General features: G+C 45.3%; 2 protein-coding genes across 5 annotated transcripts in view; one reads left to right on the top strand and one right to left on the bottom strand.

Moving 5' to 3' along the window:
* PCNX2 (pecanex 2) overlaps positions 1–3,830 on the bottom strand; it is a 164,137-nt gene extending 160,307 nt beyond the window's left edge. Inside the window, exon 1 of one of the 2 annotated variants that reach the window (XM_064509246.1) lies at positions 3,518–3,830. In XM_064509246.1, coding sequence (XP_064365316.1) covers positions 3,518–3,742 — 225 coding nt within the window. In that variant the 5' untranslated portion in view covers positions 3,743–3,830. The remainder of the gene's footprint in view (positions 1–3,517) is intronic. The other variant, XM_064509245.1, reaches the window with a different exon arrangement.
* A 3,526-nt stretch (positions 3,831–7,356) lies between these two features.
* The window catches only part of MAP3K21 (mitogen-activated protein kinase kinase kinase 21), a 43,791-nt gene continuing 35,714 nt past the window's right edge, over positions 7,357–15,433 (top strand). For 2 of the 3 annotated variants that reach the window (XM_026117289.2, XM_026117288.2), the window contains exon 1: positions 7,358–8,315. In XM_026117289.2, the coding sequence (XP_025973074.2) occupies positions 7,598–8,315 (718 nt within the window). In that variant the 5' untranslated portion in view covers positions 7,358–7,597. Of the gene's footprint in view, positions 8,316–15,433 lie in introns of all 3 variants that reach the window. The other variant, XM_064509247.1, reaches the window with a different exon arrangement.

Genomic DNA, 15,433 nt, shown 5'->3' with positions numbered 1-15,433 from the left:
CCAGAGATCCCAGATGAATGGCCAAATTCTTCTTCATATTTCTGCTAATATTATTCAGGTTGCACAAAGGCAAAAGCTAACTTTGCATTATTTGAGTGTATGCCTGATTCAATGCATTTGACAGGGCAAAAATGATCAGTATGACGATACAAGGGCACTGAACCACCACAGTGTTTCTAAACTTTTAGAATGTTTCCACGGCAGCATAAACATAAAAAAGTTTTATGTCACCATATTGTAGGCCTCTACCCTAAGGTGACCAAGGTATGTATTTCCTAATATAAAGATGTGTAATCTTCAAACAAAATAATAAAGCTTGTAAATGGAACTGAATAATTAAAATTGGCTGGATCCAGGTGTATCCCACCTGATGTTGGGTATCTGAGTCACCTAAAGTTAGATGGTGCTATGTCTGGGCCTTGGTGTCTTGGAGTGCCACAGAACACTAAGTGAGCTGGCAAATAAATACATTGTCAGCTAACACAGTAAGACTTGCAGAAGAAAGAGCGGGAGATATCATGATATTGGGACAAAAGAGAAATATTTTGATGTTAACTTATCTTCAGTTAATAACTAGGAGATGTCCACTGCACAGTGTAAAAATATGGTAAACAGGTAGTGAATAAAATTACAGGGGAGAAAGTTCAGTTTTAAGTGTGCATCCTACCTCACAATAAATACAGTCAGTACAGTGTAGCTTACCCTTCTTTTGTAGAGGTATATGCATCCTTACTTTTACGGAAAGATAAAGTGGGGAAAAGTGTGGTCAAATGGGACTGGAAGCAGCTGACATGCAGCCAGTTCAATTACAGCTTACTTGCAAGTAATTTGTTTGTATGCCCATACCATTACAATGCCATGTTGTTTTTTATGCTATTATGGTATGATTTTAAAACCTAATGCAAAAGAAGTAACAAGTCATTAAAACAATAAGTTCAGGAGAGTTTTCTGTCCAAAAAATGGCAGAAAAAACTCACACTAAACCATTTTGGTGACTCATCAAAATGTGGATGTGCATTGTCCTGCAGCTCGTAAAACAAGCTACACTACCAGCATTCCCAAAGTCATCTCTCTGCTTCAGTGGTGTTCTACCGGGGCTGAAGTTAGCCCAGGCACAAGTACCACTATTTTCATGCACAGAGCACCTGGGAACCCTGTGCTGTTTAGTGGAGTACGATAACAAACTCATAATCTGTTACGAGGTTTCACAAAGCAAAGTTACAAGGGCTCTCATTACGATTTTGAAAGTTGAGTTTAATAGCAGTGATGCTCCAAATAATTTTCTATGTACATTTTTAATTGTATGTTTACTACTATAAAGACTAAATGAGATAGAAAAGGAAGAGATGACAATACAGATGTGCCTTTTCAGGAATGCAGAAGTTAATAACGGAACTATTAGTTATAAAGCGAGCCCTGCTGACAGTGCTATAGAACGATATCCCCTGTCCACACAACAGAAACAACTTGATACTATAAGCTTTCTGACTCTACTCTGTCAGCCTGTCTCAGCCGAGCTAGTGGGAAAAATCTCAAAACAGTTGGATGAATTTTGACATTTCATTGAAACCAAAATGTTTCAGAGTGACTTTCTGACTTTGACAAATGCTTGATTAAGACGATCCAGAACAAAGCAAATTTTTTTAATAGTATTCTGTTTTGTTTTGACTTTGCCATTTCAAAGAATGCCAGTAACAGTTTTAGCTGAATCCAAAACTATTGGTGTTAAGTGTGTGTTTGTATAATGTAAATATCATCCCAAACATTACCGAACATAAAACCCAAAAGAAAATGATTAATTAAAAAGCAGGTTCAAGAGGCAAGAATGTATCTAGCTTGCACAATGTTTACGAAGTCCAACTGCTTAAAAGCAAGAAAACAAATACTTAAGGACGTTACTATTCTGGAGCAGCCAGCATAATAAATGCATTACTGCTATCAAGGATAAAAAATTCCCAAAGTGATACATTAGCTCAAGAACACAGCTTCTGCATTTAACCAGATGATTCATCAGAAAGTCAGCCAATCTGCAAAAAAAGCAAGTCCATCTGGATAAATAAAGATGAAGCCCAAGAGAAAGAGAGGTAAGTTTAGTAGATAAGTCAGATCTTATTTCCTTTTCTTTAAATAACTTCCACTGTTTATCTTAGCTCTAACCTACAATCTTAGGATCCCAGTGTTCTTTTTATGCAACTCTGCATGCTTTCCTTCATGCTATTAATTTCTCAGATATTTCCCACAAGGAAATACATATTCTTCCAGATACATCCCTACATATATCAAATGAAAGAAAAGCTAACTTTTATTTTTTTTCATTACACACACCGCTCTGACAGTAAATTGTACAAGAGAAGACACTTGCTGGTGTATATATGAAATAGACTTGGTCGATCAGAAGAAAACACTGTTGTATTGTTATCTTGATTCAACTCCATAAGCAATGCTCACAGGAATCCAGTGCAACCCATGCCACAAAACGTGGTATAGCGACTGACTTTTAAAGATGCCAAAATTATGTCTCACAGAGATTTCTGAGGACTTCCTGAATGCTCCTTGCTTTTGGAAATCAGGCCAATATCTGACCATTTGGGTCAGACACCTACTTAGAACTTTTTACCCAGCAAAAAAATTCTACAGAATTTAGGAGTCACCATAAGAACCAAACGAATGGCAATTTTTTTCCAATAGAAGCAATATTAAGCAACTAGCACTAAAGAATATACCAATAAAGAGATGCAATGGTCCAAAAAACTGTATTTTTAAGCTTCCTTAACACAGCAGGGAAACACACACAAAAATAGAGTAAAAGTTTCAAGCTTTCAAGAAAAATATTAAAGTTTAGCAAACAAATCCTAGTTCTTAAAATTATTTGTTTGCAGTGCTTAGATTTTAGAACAAAGGGAGCTGCATGTCATGAAAAGCAATGTGACTCACCAGTGACATTCAGCAAGCATACTAATTATACGGTATTTGGATTTTTCCACTGATTTACCCTTCTCAGCAGAAGGGGTAGACCTGACAATAGACGTCTCTAAAGGCAAATTTTGAGCAAGCGTTGATCCAGTCATTCGTCATGACGAACGATCCGTAACACACACCTTCCGAGGTACTCCTAGCCGGTGGCTTCAGCACAATGGAAGGGTCAGGCCTCAGCCCGCTGCAGCGAGCCTATTTAGTTGATCAACCTTGAGATATGAAATCGCCAGGCCGAACCTAACGGGCCTCTCCCCTACGGGACCGGTCAGTTGGACCGGCCGTTTCATCGCTCTGTGTTAGGCTCGCGCGTTTTTGGCTGCTGCATCCACGCCGGGGGGTCGTGCAGGAGGCACCGGAGGAAGGCAGGGAGGGAGCCCGGGCCCCTGCCCACCTCGCCGCGCCGACCGGGCCGTGGGGGCCCGCCTGCCCCACGGGGGGCAGAGCCGCGGCACGGCCCGCTGCTCCCGGGCCCGGCCGCGAAATGGCGTCGCCGCGCGGGCGCCGCCGCCCCCCGCCCCCCGCGGCGGCCGGCGGGGCTCACCAGGTGCAGGGCCAGCGGCAGCGTCAGCAGGAAGAGCCATAGGTAGAGGTGGCAGCTGTTGGTGAAGGCGCCCTGCTCCGGGTCGTGGTACCAGCCCCCGGTCAGCGCCGCCCACACGCCCTGCCCCACCAGCCGCGCCGCCGGCGACACCATGGCCGCCCCCCGCCGCCCCTCAGCCGCCAGCCGCCGCCGCCGCCATGCCGGGCGGCCCGCGGATTCTCCCATGGTGCCCCGCGCCGCCGAGCATCCCGCGGCCCCACCCCGAGCGCCGCCGCCGCGCCGCGCCGCGCGCCGCGCGCCGCCCCGCTCGGCCCCGCCGCCGGGTGCCTCGGGAGGGCGGCGGAGGCACGGCGGCGCGACGGGCTCGCCGGGCAGCCGGGCCGAGGGCCCCGCCCGGGGACCGGCAGCGGTGCGGCGCCGGCGTCCGTGCCTTGTTGCGAGCCCCTCGCGCTTCCCTACCTCTAGCCGATTTTGCCTGATGCTTTAGAAGTATTTTCGTTTGGGACGCGGTCGAGCTTTTGCCCCTCGCGTTTGACAATTTTGTGCTTATTTTGGCAGGCAGGGGGGAAATTTCCATAAAAGCCCTTCGGCTTCTTTCAAGAAGGCGTTTGAGGTAAAACACAGCCTGTCTTTTGCTAACGACTTTCATGGCAATTGACCTCAAATTAGCTGAGCTGCCCTACGAGAGGGGTGTTGGAAGAACAGGGGTGCAAAGGAGGCGGGAGTAGCCCTGAAAGGCACCGAGCATAAGAGAGGAGCAGACCGTGAAGGACAGGCCAGAAGGACCCACAACCACTAGAGCTGGTCCTGCACAGCAACCCCTCTCTTTCATCCTCTGCTGCCTTCAAAGAGCTGTGAATTCCAGGGGTACCAGTCTCATCAACGCTGTCTAGTGTTTTTTGCTTGTTTGTTTGTTTTGGGGTTTTTTTTTTGTCTTAATAGACTTCTACTGCAATCAGTCTTGTGCAGAATGTGAAATGGGGATGAAATTGGAGGCAGTCAAGTCACTTACTATTTCTTGACCAACCTACCTTCATCGTTCCTGACTCAGGCTCCGGTTCACTGGAATAAGCCACTTCTGTGTGCTTTGTATGTATTTCACAGAAAATGATAAAGAACAAGAGTAATATTAAACATATTTGTGAGGTAATTCACCACATCTCAGCTCAGTTCCTCATGTTGCTCACTACATGGCCACACTGAATGCTTGTGTTCACGTAATAGGAGGGATGATACAGCAGTATAAATGAATGGCTGGGGACAGGGGAAGGATGGGACCCTCTACTTCAGCAGCACTGGTACCTTAAAATGTTTGTGGAACTATAGCCACGGGTTTTGAGTATTTGGTTTGTCCTCGTTAAGTCTGTTGATCTGTATTAAGGAGGTACAGTTCTACCAGTGCCTCCTGTGCTACTCCTTTAAACACATCTTACTTAAATCTCTCCTTTGCTGAATGGAAATTTTTATTTCACCCTATGCATAGTAAGAGAGATTCTTTTCAAAGACAACATGGTTTGTTAACACGAAGCTAATGATTGCATCATGTAAAATAGCCTGCTGTGAGTAATAATACTCTTTAATATGTGAGAACTCAACAAGTTTATTTTTCAGAAACCACTGAAGTTATGTCTTCCTCGTACATGTTCACAAATAAAAACAATTACACACACCCCTCCAAAAAAAGAGAGCTGGGTAAAGAAAGGTGAAAATGAAGAGCTTCTTCAAAGCTTCCTCTCTTCTGTTTTTTGATACCTCTAACTCACATAGATTATTATTTGGACCTCCTAGGTGGTGAAGGTTTGACTGCAGTTATATAACATTGGATCTCATCAGGCCGACATGTCTGCTTATCACTCAAATCTTTCACCTCATCTTCATAATTTGGATAATGTTGACACCAAACATTTTTTGATATAATGCTAGGGGCAAGAATGAAGATGTCCTGCAATTTCCGGCTAAAAGTATGTGTTCCGGACACAATGCATATAAACAGTATTATACCTACAGCTACACGAGTGCCAAAGATGCAAAACATGACCACAGATTTCTCAAAAGAAGCCTACGACAAATGGAGCAGTAAGCTTTACTACAAGTCTTATAATTTGTTCTTCTTAACGATAAATCCACTAGATGGTGCCATGAGAAAAGTTACAGGCATTTTATATTATTCTTTTTAAAATTATTTCAATTATTAGAAAATGTAGGGACAACAGTTACATAGCAAGATCTTAGAGTGCTAGGTGCTGCAGAATCATTGAACAAAGAATAATGTGACTGTAGCAATTGCTATTGGATAATGGTACTTCAGAGAGCAAATTTTGGAATAATAACTCTAAATAAATATTTAAACTTTTCACTGTACTGCAACCAATACCTTGTCTGACCTAAAACATTCCACAGTTAATTAGTTCCTGCAGATTCCTTTAGATAACAGATAAAGTTCAAGGTGGAATTTGTGTGGCAGAATGCTTGTATTACAACATACTTTATGGCTTTTATAATAAGGCAAATATGCAGATAAGGAAAAGAGTTATAATTATCCCTCTGAATAGCTGCAAGGCATTCTCTTATATTAAAGGAAATGGGAAAAGACTTGATAGGCATGCTGGTTCTACATTCTTTCTTTTTGGTTAACATGGTTCAGTAAGTGACTTCATGTATAAATTTATTTTTGCCTTATATGAAGAACTAGAGTCATAGTATAGACCATAGGATAAACAAGAATCTGTGAATTTTGTGTACTGTAATTTTAATTTTCTGAATGACAGTCTATACACTGGAATGTAAGTCTTGCAATACACAGTTGCGAATTTCATGTTTAAGTAAGGGTGTACAGTGCTCTGGATGTGGGCTTTTATGCAAGAAGTTGAGAGGCATTCCTCACTCCCCAGCAGTGTGGTTCGGCACCTTCCCCAAGTCTCTTCTCTCTCCCACCTGGGGCTTCTGGCAGCAGCTGCATCCAGAACCACATGTTCCACAGCACAAAGGCATCAACCCCAAAAATGAAACCAGACCTTGTTAAACTTCGAAACGCATTTCCCACAGCGTTGATGGGAAGACAGTATGTCCCCAGCCCACACACTTCCTTCTAACTTCCAATGAAACAACTGTCGTACTTTAGAAAGTGGTGAGTTTCCCAGCTAACATCAGGAAGATCTTCAGGCGGATATAGCAAGCGCGATGCCTTTGCCGGTTTTCCGACAACCTCCTAATGAAAGGGTTGCGCCATCACGCCACACAGGGCTGAACCCCTCTCCATCTGCGCACGGGCAAAGCAGCCAGGCTGAAGGGGCTGGGGGTGGGCAGCGAGCGCGGCAGGGCGCCGGTGTGGGGAAGGAGGGTGGAAGTACACAGACGTGAGATAGGCATCTGTCCGCGGCAGAATTAAGGAAGCTTGATTTCTTAAGAACAGCTTGTTTTTGTTTCTGGCAAGGTCCCAGGACTGCACGAGGAAGGAGGGCGGCAACACCGGCGGCGGCACGAACCCCTCGGCCGCGCCTGCCTCCCCGGACGCCCAGCGGTGGCCTCTAGCTGCGGGGGCGGCCTGTGCCGAGACGCCGCAGCCAGCTCACCGCACGCCGAGCGCCGCGGCTCCACGCAGCACCACAGTGAAGCCGGCGCGGCCGTTACACCACCCCCTTCCTTCGCCGGGCGGGACCGATCGGAGCCGCGCGCCGGCGGTGCCCCGCCCCCCACAGGCGGCGCGCGTGGGCGGGCGCGCGGCACCTGCCTACCTACCCACCCACCCGCTCCGACCCTCGCCCGCCGCCCCTCCCTCCCGGCGCTCGGTCTCACGTGACCGCCGGAGGCCAATCCGCTCCGGCAGGGGAGGGAGGCGGGCGCGAGGTCGCGGGGCGCCACCGCCCCCTCCTTCGCCGCGCGCGCTTGCGCCCTACCTGTCGGCCGCGCAGCGGCGGGGCAGGGCGGGCGGGCCCCGCCCCTGACCCTCCGGCCCCGCCCCCTCGACCTGGCCGGGCGGCCCGCTGCCGCCCCTCCCCCTCCGGCGGCGGCAGGTGAGGATGCGGCTGGCCGGGCGCCCCCGCGGCGGCGACAGCGGCCGCCGGGGCTGAGGTCGCTGCCATGGCTCTGCCGGGCGCCGGGGCGGCGGCCGGCGGCGGGCCGTGCCCGCTGTGGACGGCGCTGTACGACTACGAGGCGAGCGGCGAGGACGAGCTGAGCCTGCGGCGCGGCGACGTGGTGGAGGTGCTGTCGCAGGACGCGGCCGTGTCCGGCGACGACGGCTGGTGGGCGGGGAAGATCCACCACCGCCTCGGCATCTTCCCCGCCAACTACGTGACCCGCCAGCCCCCGGCGGCGGGCGGCGGCGGGCGGCGGGAGCCGGCGGGCAGCCTGACGGAGATCGACTTCCAGCACCTGGAGCTGCAGGAGATCATCGGCGTGGGCGGCTTCGGCAAGGTGTACCGGGCCACCTGGCGCGGCCGCGAGGTGGCCGTGAAGGCGGCGCGGCAGGACCCCGACGAGGACATCACGGCCACGGCCGAGAGCGTGCGGCAGGAGGCCAAGCTCTTCTCCATGCTGCGGCACCCCAACATCATCGCGCTGCACGGCGTCTGCCTGCGGGAGCCCAACCTCTGCCTCGTCATGGAGTTCGCCCGCGGCGGCTCCCTCAACCGGGCCCTGGCGGCCGCCGCCGCCGCGCCGGGGGCCGCCCGCGGGGGCCGCCGCATCCCGCCGCACGTCCTGGTGAACTGGGCGGTGCAGATCGCCCGCGGCATGCTCTACCTGCACGACGAGGCCATCGTCCCCATCCTGCACCGCGACCTCAAGTCGAGCAACAGTGAGTCCCGGCGAGGGGCGGCGGCGCGGAGCGGGGCGAGGGAGGGAGCGAAGGCGCCCCGGGGGTGCCCGGCCGGGCGCTGGGACGGCGCCGGAGCGGCGGCGGCGGCGGCGCTTCCTGGCTCGGAGCCGTTTCGGCCTTGCCGGCGGGAGCCCGCGGCGGCGAGCGGAGGCGGCCTCCTGGCCGCGGAGTCGGGCCTGGGCGGCTGCGGGGACGGGCACGGTCCAGTAGTCCTGTCCCGCCCGGAGATAGGTGTTGCAGCCTCGGCGGCTTGGAAGACTTGGGCGAGCCTTGCCAGCGGCTTGGGCTGGCAGCACAGCGAGTTGTCGTGGCTGTAAGCCGGTTACAAATTCAGTGCGAAAACGTTAGGGAGAAGAGAGTTTGCTTGAAACACAGGCGGGCAAAGTCCTGCCTCCTCAGAGAGCAGCGTGCTTAAAGGCGAAGCAGGATAAAATCCTGTGCACGGTAGCAATTGCAAATTCATGAAACTTCTTTTGCTCTGGCACATTCTGCAGTTTCAGCTCTTACTCGGTCTACTATAGCTTTCAAGTGAAACGTCTGATAATGGTATAATTTATGTTTTACTGCTGAACAATTGCATGCTTTTTCATTGCACTGATTTAGCATTGATAAAATTCACCCACTTAGTGAACACTGAGGCAGAAAAGAGAGTAGCTTGAAAACAGTAGAAACTCTTGTGCAGCTGCTGGTTTTGCTTTCAGCCTTTGGCATGGACAAAAGGCACCTGAAAGAGTGAGGGGGTTGTTCAATTCATGCTTAATGGATCCTTGGTCCATCTGCTGGAGCTGATTCAAGAGCATCCAAAATTTTGGCAGTTGTGACTTTGGAAGGCTGGTTAGCTCGAATCCACAGATGTTTGCGGCTTTCCATTATAGTTGTGTTTTGAATTGGTGACCTGAATGTAGAAATCCAGGTCCTTATGTAAATGTCTGGAGCCCCCTCTACTCCCTTCCCATTCTATGTTTCAAATGGGCCGAATATGCAGCGATATATTACTCTGTTCAGCTGGGCATCCTTAAGCAGTCCAAAGGAAATGGAAAAAGTTCATTCAAGTTTCAGGTACTTTCTCTAAAAGACCTTTTCAGCGTTCCTTGAAGGTCATCGTGCATGGGTTGTTAAGGCAAGGCTCAGTCATGGGACTGTTCCTGAGGATAATATTTGTTTTATAAAGAGGCTCGACTTTGTGGCTTTAGTCATAGCACAAGACGATGAACTCGTGGAAATCACCTTTAGGGTCTCACATAAGTCACAGCCAACACCTTAAATTCTAACTAGGTGTCAGTAGGCCCTCCTGGTTTGCTGCTCTGTTCAGAGAGTGAGGTACTGTTAACTTCAGTATCTGAGTGACTTTCCTTAGACAGATTCGGTTGCTGTACGCTAGCCTTAATATAAGAGTGTCAAAGTCCATATTTGAAAGGGATTCATGACCCTATAGTTTAGTGTAGCACTTAGAGCTGAGTTGGTGACTGCAGTGAACTGACTGCATTATAATCTTTGTGTATGTAGATAATGGCAGAGGTGTTATAATATGCTTTTAATCCTAACTTCAGTATATGTGCTTATTCACTACTTTCATTATTACTTCAGTGGCACATTTGCTTAGGTTTAGCCATTTAGCTCTCACCCATGCTTATTAATCTTAGTGAAGCTTGAAGACAGTATTGAAATGCTAAGCTGAATTATGTCTCTTGATCATCCCACTAAATGATAACATTGGAAGTTTATAGTATGATAGTGATACAATATGCTTTAGTCCTCAGGTTGAACGATATGAGTTAAGATGACTATGCAATCCTGACAGTACCCTGTGTTCTGTTAACTTTTCTGTTCATCTAAGATTTTAGTTGATTCTTTTCAAGTGTGTTTTCCTGTCATACGCAGTGAGAACAGAAAGCTGCCGGATTTGGCTGATGTGCTCACTTGGTGTGTGGACGGTAACAACTGAGCAATGGCTATAGCTGCAGACAAGGTTCTGCTATCAGACCTGGCTGGGCCCACTTCTCAACTGCTCATCACTGCTTTCTCTGGGCTGCTAGTGGTGCTGTTTCTGTGCTCTCCATTAAGCAACGCTAGCTAGTATACCAGTCTATCAGTCTTGTTTGTGCTATCTTACTGACTCGCCCTAAGAAGGAATTTTTCTTCTTTAGAAGACCAATTGGAAAAATGACTTCCCCTACATTATTAAAGAAAGGAAAGCTCACCAAAATTTTCCTAGAAAATAGGTAGGAACTGTTTTTTCCAGCCAGAAGAGCCCTTTCCATCAGCATACTTGACCCAGAAAAGATGTATGTCTGAGCTTGTGGTTGGCAGGCATATGCAAAGCAAGCACCCCAAAGGCAAGTATGTTATTTCTTTCCAAGCCATCTCATACAGTTGGGGTCTGTAGGACAGTACGTCTAGTGCTGTTTCATTGATGTCAAATTGATGTAACTGGTGAGAGAAGGTGCCACGAACAGAATAGCAGTAACGAGAACGTTAGATTTGTAAAAACAGTGACAGACTGGTTTTGTACATACAAGTTTCCTTGGACTCTATTTGGGAAGTGGGAAAAGGTTTTCCTTTCTGCCAAAATAAGTAGAAGGAAATAAACAATTTTGTTTCTGTAATGTGGAGAAAGCTAACAAACTTAGCTGTGAGGGCTGAGCAAGGAAAGAAGGGGTAACTCAGGTTTTGTTGGTATCAGTAGCTTTAATTCTCAGGTGCAAGTAGAAAAATAATATTTAATGATTATGTCAGAGGTAGACAAAAAAGGTGAAAAGAACACATTTAGATTTAAGTATATGTAATAAAAACTAAACACAAGAACCATTATCTATAATGCCAATTTGCAAATAGTCTGTATGAGCTTTGTAAACCTTTCTGCAGGTGACATGGTGATAAGTTTCTCTGGAAAAAGTATGGTCTATTTTGAGAATATCTTCCTAATAAGCAGTTCCTGTTGTTGTTAGATATAGTTTATATGTTAAGGAAATAATCCAAAATCAGGATCAAGATGTGGACTTTACCTGAAGTTTCTCAAACCAGTATGTATAGTCAAGCAATTCTGAATTAAATCATGATTTGAATTCATGAAGGCATCTAAAACTTGTGAAAATACTTGAACGTTCTTAACTGCATCTCCTGGGCACAGACTTAGTCATGCTCAAGCATGCCAGCTGATTATGAAAAAGTTGTGGATGTTTTACTGAAAATACACAAATTCATCTAGATCAGACATGCATAGTTGCGCAAGTGTCTTCTGTACATCTTCAGCTGGTTTGCTGACTTCTTTCAAATGGCAGCTTCTTCCTCTGAGGAAATCAAATTGCTTGCTTCTGGGCAAAGATGCCCCATTACTTCTGAGCAGAGCGGAGACCTTGGTTAACTGTGATTGCTTGTGGACTCAGTACAGCTTTGTCTAGGCTAGGATTCTGAATAAAGTTACTAGTGTGTTTAGATGGAATATGCTAGTCTTCACTTTCTGAATTCTGGTCTAGACAAAGCAGAGGTTCATGTTCCCAGGACTGATTTCAAATCATGCAGTACTTCTACCTTGAAAACAAAAGGGGGGGATGGGGGCTTATCATGAATGCAGGTTTGTGTACTTGCAGAAGACATAACAAAAAGTTCATATCTTGCTTATGGCATAGACCCATCCATGGATAAGTTATAAGAGGCAAAACACAAGGTTGGATCTGCACAGATTATGTGTACTAAAGTAATACTGATAAGTAGTCTGTGTTCATTTGTCATAGATGAATATGCAAGTAGGGTTGGGCTTGCTATGACCTCCACCAGTTTCTTGAATATCCCAGGATCCTTTGCAGCCCTTCATTCTTTTAAATGTATTGAGATTATGTTACTTTTAGAAGTTGTCACAGACAGTTTGACTTTCAAGGGTTGTTGAAAAAGGCCATGGACCTGATAATGCTAATGAGAGCAATGCTTGAAATCTGAAGGAATCAGATGTACAACTGAACAGTGAAACTGCAAATTGGACAATCTACTTCAATGTGATATTTTTCAAACTTACCTCATGAAAAAAATCAGAAGGTAGAAATTGTTTGGTTTTAAAATCTGAATAAACAAGTGTGATGTGGTTTGACAGAACTGTTGAATCAGTTGCTTTTGGTGGGGAAGGTGTCCCAGAGTTTGAGAAAAGGAAGAACAAGTAATCTCTGGGTCTTTGCTGTTATAGTTTTTTTGCAGCAAAATTGTTCAAGTTATGCTGTTAAACATCCTTAAGAAAAGATGGGAGATGTTTTCAAAAACTTTGATCAAAGGTGTTTCCTCAGACTGCTTTTTTTCTTTTATCAGCTTTCCCTATGAGCAGGTTGCATTAAATTCTGATGACACTTAGTTTCTCCTGGTCTTGAGAGTGTTGCTTTTAAAAGCTAAAGAGGTTAGCTCTTGTGGGGGTAGGGAGAGAAAGAAATTAGAGGTAAACATATCTGCAGTCTTCTGAACTGATTTTATTCTGAAATCACTGAGGCACATAATCTGTCTCTTGACTCTGTTTTGAAGAGGCAAAACTTGCTCACATCACAGGTAAAGCTTGTAGGGATTGCTTATGTGTTATAAAATGCCTGAAAATTAACTATCTCTTAATGTACATTACCAAGAAAATTCAAAATGAAATTTTATTACTTTGGTAGTTTTGAGGGGGAGGAGAGGTGGTTTTCTCTACAGATTCGAACTTCATCTTAACTTTTGTTGGAAAGAAAGTTTCAAGATGGCTTCTAATGACAGTGAAACTTTAAGTTGTTTCTATCAATAGCACCAAGCCAACTGGCACCATGTAACAGGTTGCTCTGTGAGCGCTAAGACTGAAAAAGCAGATTTTTCTACAGGCATGTACTCTATCTCCTTCACCTCCCTGTGACGCTCACTCAACTTTTGCTCCCCTGTTCCCTTCCATGTTCCTGGTGCCCCTGCTGGACTAACCCTAGCTTTGTCCCATGGCTGATTTCTGTCACCTCTTATAATAGGCTGCATATACTGCCATTGGATTGAAACAACCTGTATTGCCTAGCTGACTGCTAAGCTCATACTGGCCAGTGTCTCTAAGGTCTGGAGAGGAATGAACATTTCTCTGTGGCAGAACTAACTGAACTTCCTCTTTCATAAGGCAGCTGATTTTCATGAAACCCATATGAACCTGATGTCTCTGAGAACATTACATTGCTTTGACCAATGCCAGTCAGATAAAACAGTGGGGCCAAAAGTTATCAGGGGGCTGGAGGGGAATGACCCTGACAGACAGATTGCCTTTTGGGAAGGCTGGCTTAAAAAAGAAAACCCTTAACCCACAGGCAAGGAGCTGCTGACCTTAGGCAATACATCCTATAGTTAGGAAGTTGCTCAGAATGTAAATACTCTTGTAGATGTTTTGAGCCTTTTGTTTGTTAGCAGTTTATAATTCTTGTGCCTCAGTTTTCTGGCCTGTGTTCATATGGTCATGGTACTTAATTGCTTTGCACTATTCTTAAGTAATTAACTTGCATAAAACTAGAAACTGTTCTAAGTACACCAACTTCCTATTCCACCTGTATGAGTAGCCCTGCCTTGTACTCTGCAGTAATGATAATGCTGCTGTATTGCAACATAAGAACTGGTCATATATCCTGAAGTATTTGGAAATGTACAGCAGGAAGGAGCTCTAAGTTTTAGTACCCTTGTCTGCTTAGTATTCTTAAAACAATCATCATACAAACTAATAGGATTGCAGAATTTGGTCAATTTAGGAAACAGCATCACTTCTGAAGGCTATGACCTATTAAAAGTTAGCATAGCACTGAATACAAATACACTATTCTTTTGAATAAAGTTAAGTCATCTGAAGTGTTCTACTTTGTTTCATCAAACACTGCCCCTAGTAATCTGTTTCACATTTTGATGTGCTCTCATACTATGTAGACAGGGTTGTGGGTTTGGTTTGGTTTTGTTTTTGAGACTTTGAAGACCTGTTGCACTTCTGTGGGAGCAGCAAAAGTTTAGCAACTCTGAGCCATAGTGTATCTTTTTCTATTTCTCCAAAGGAAATGTTTTCCATAATGTCTGTTTTATTTGGACTTGATAAATTTACTTGCTGGAGGTAAATACATTTTATATATTGTGTTCAGAAAGGGAGGCTGGAATTCAGGAAAAGAAACAATTTTGAGTAACTGATTGCTGTGATTGTCACTATCTGCAGAAGCAATAACTAGCAAACGGCATAGAGACTCATTTCCAATTGAAGGATGTTTTAAACACTTAAAAATTAATATACAGGAGCTTAATGACTATAATACAATATCTCTTAAATGAAATTTTGTGACCTACTCTAACATAATATTTGTTTATATAATCTGTAAGCTCCCAGAGAATGAGTAACATCCAGCTGTTGTTTTATATGTAGGTGGAAGACTTAACTGCAGTAGCCATTTACTTGACCTTGATTTACTGTTTTCTAAATTTACTCCTGTTTGTTTTTATGCATCTCAAGTCTGGACATTAAAAGATGGAGAAATAAACATTCTTGTAACTCAGAACCTCATTAACTTGTTCAAGTAATTTGTTGAAGTACATTCACACACAGTGTTTATACTGAAAGCAAGAAGATTCTAAGCTGAAAGGCTAGCTGAACATAATAAAATTGGTTTAAAAAACATTAACTTTAAACACCTCCTTTTAACTCCTTTTTAATACAGATCTTGATTTCCATTTATTGTTTTCCTAGCTAGGTACATCTGTCAACTGAAACTCTTGCATGATGAGTCAGATGTAGAGTTGTTCCTTTCTCTTATTTGATGTTAAGACTATTTCTCCAACAGGTAGAATCATTACTTCAAAAAATAATGTTACTCTGATCACTTTCTGGATCTTACTTGGTTGCTCATGAGTTTCTCCTCCTTGGCTTTCCTCCCTCCCTCATTCCAAGATACCAAATGAGCTAGGTTACAGATGTTGGAAATTTTTCTCTCATGCTCTATATATGGACTCCTTCCTAGCATTTTCTGCATGAAACTCATTTGCACTGAGGTTTTTGGTGGCCTCTTTTTGTCCAACATGGGGAGTCATATTCTAGTCTTTCTTTATCTCTCAGGTTTTCTGAATGCTTTTCTGAAAGGAGAACAATT

Source organism: Dromaius novaehollandiae, chromosome 3 (genome assembly GCF_036370855.1).
Source record: "Dromaius novaehollandiae isolate bDroNov1 chromosome 3, bDroNov1.hap1, whole genome shotgun sequence".
Classification (NCBI taxonomy): domain Eukaryota; kingdom Metazoa; phylum Chordata; class Aves; order Casuariiformes; family Dromaiidae; genus Dromaius; species Dromaius novaehollandiae.
The sequence above is the reverse complement of the archived record's forward strand: the minus strand, read 5'-3'. Positions and strand labels throughout refer to the sequence as shown.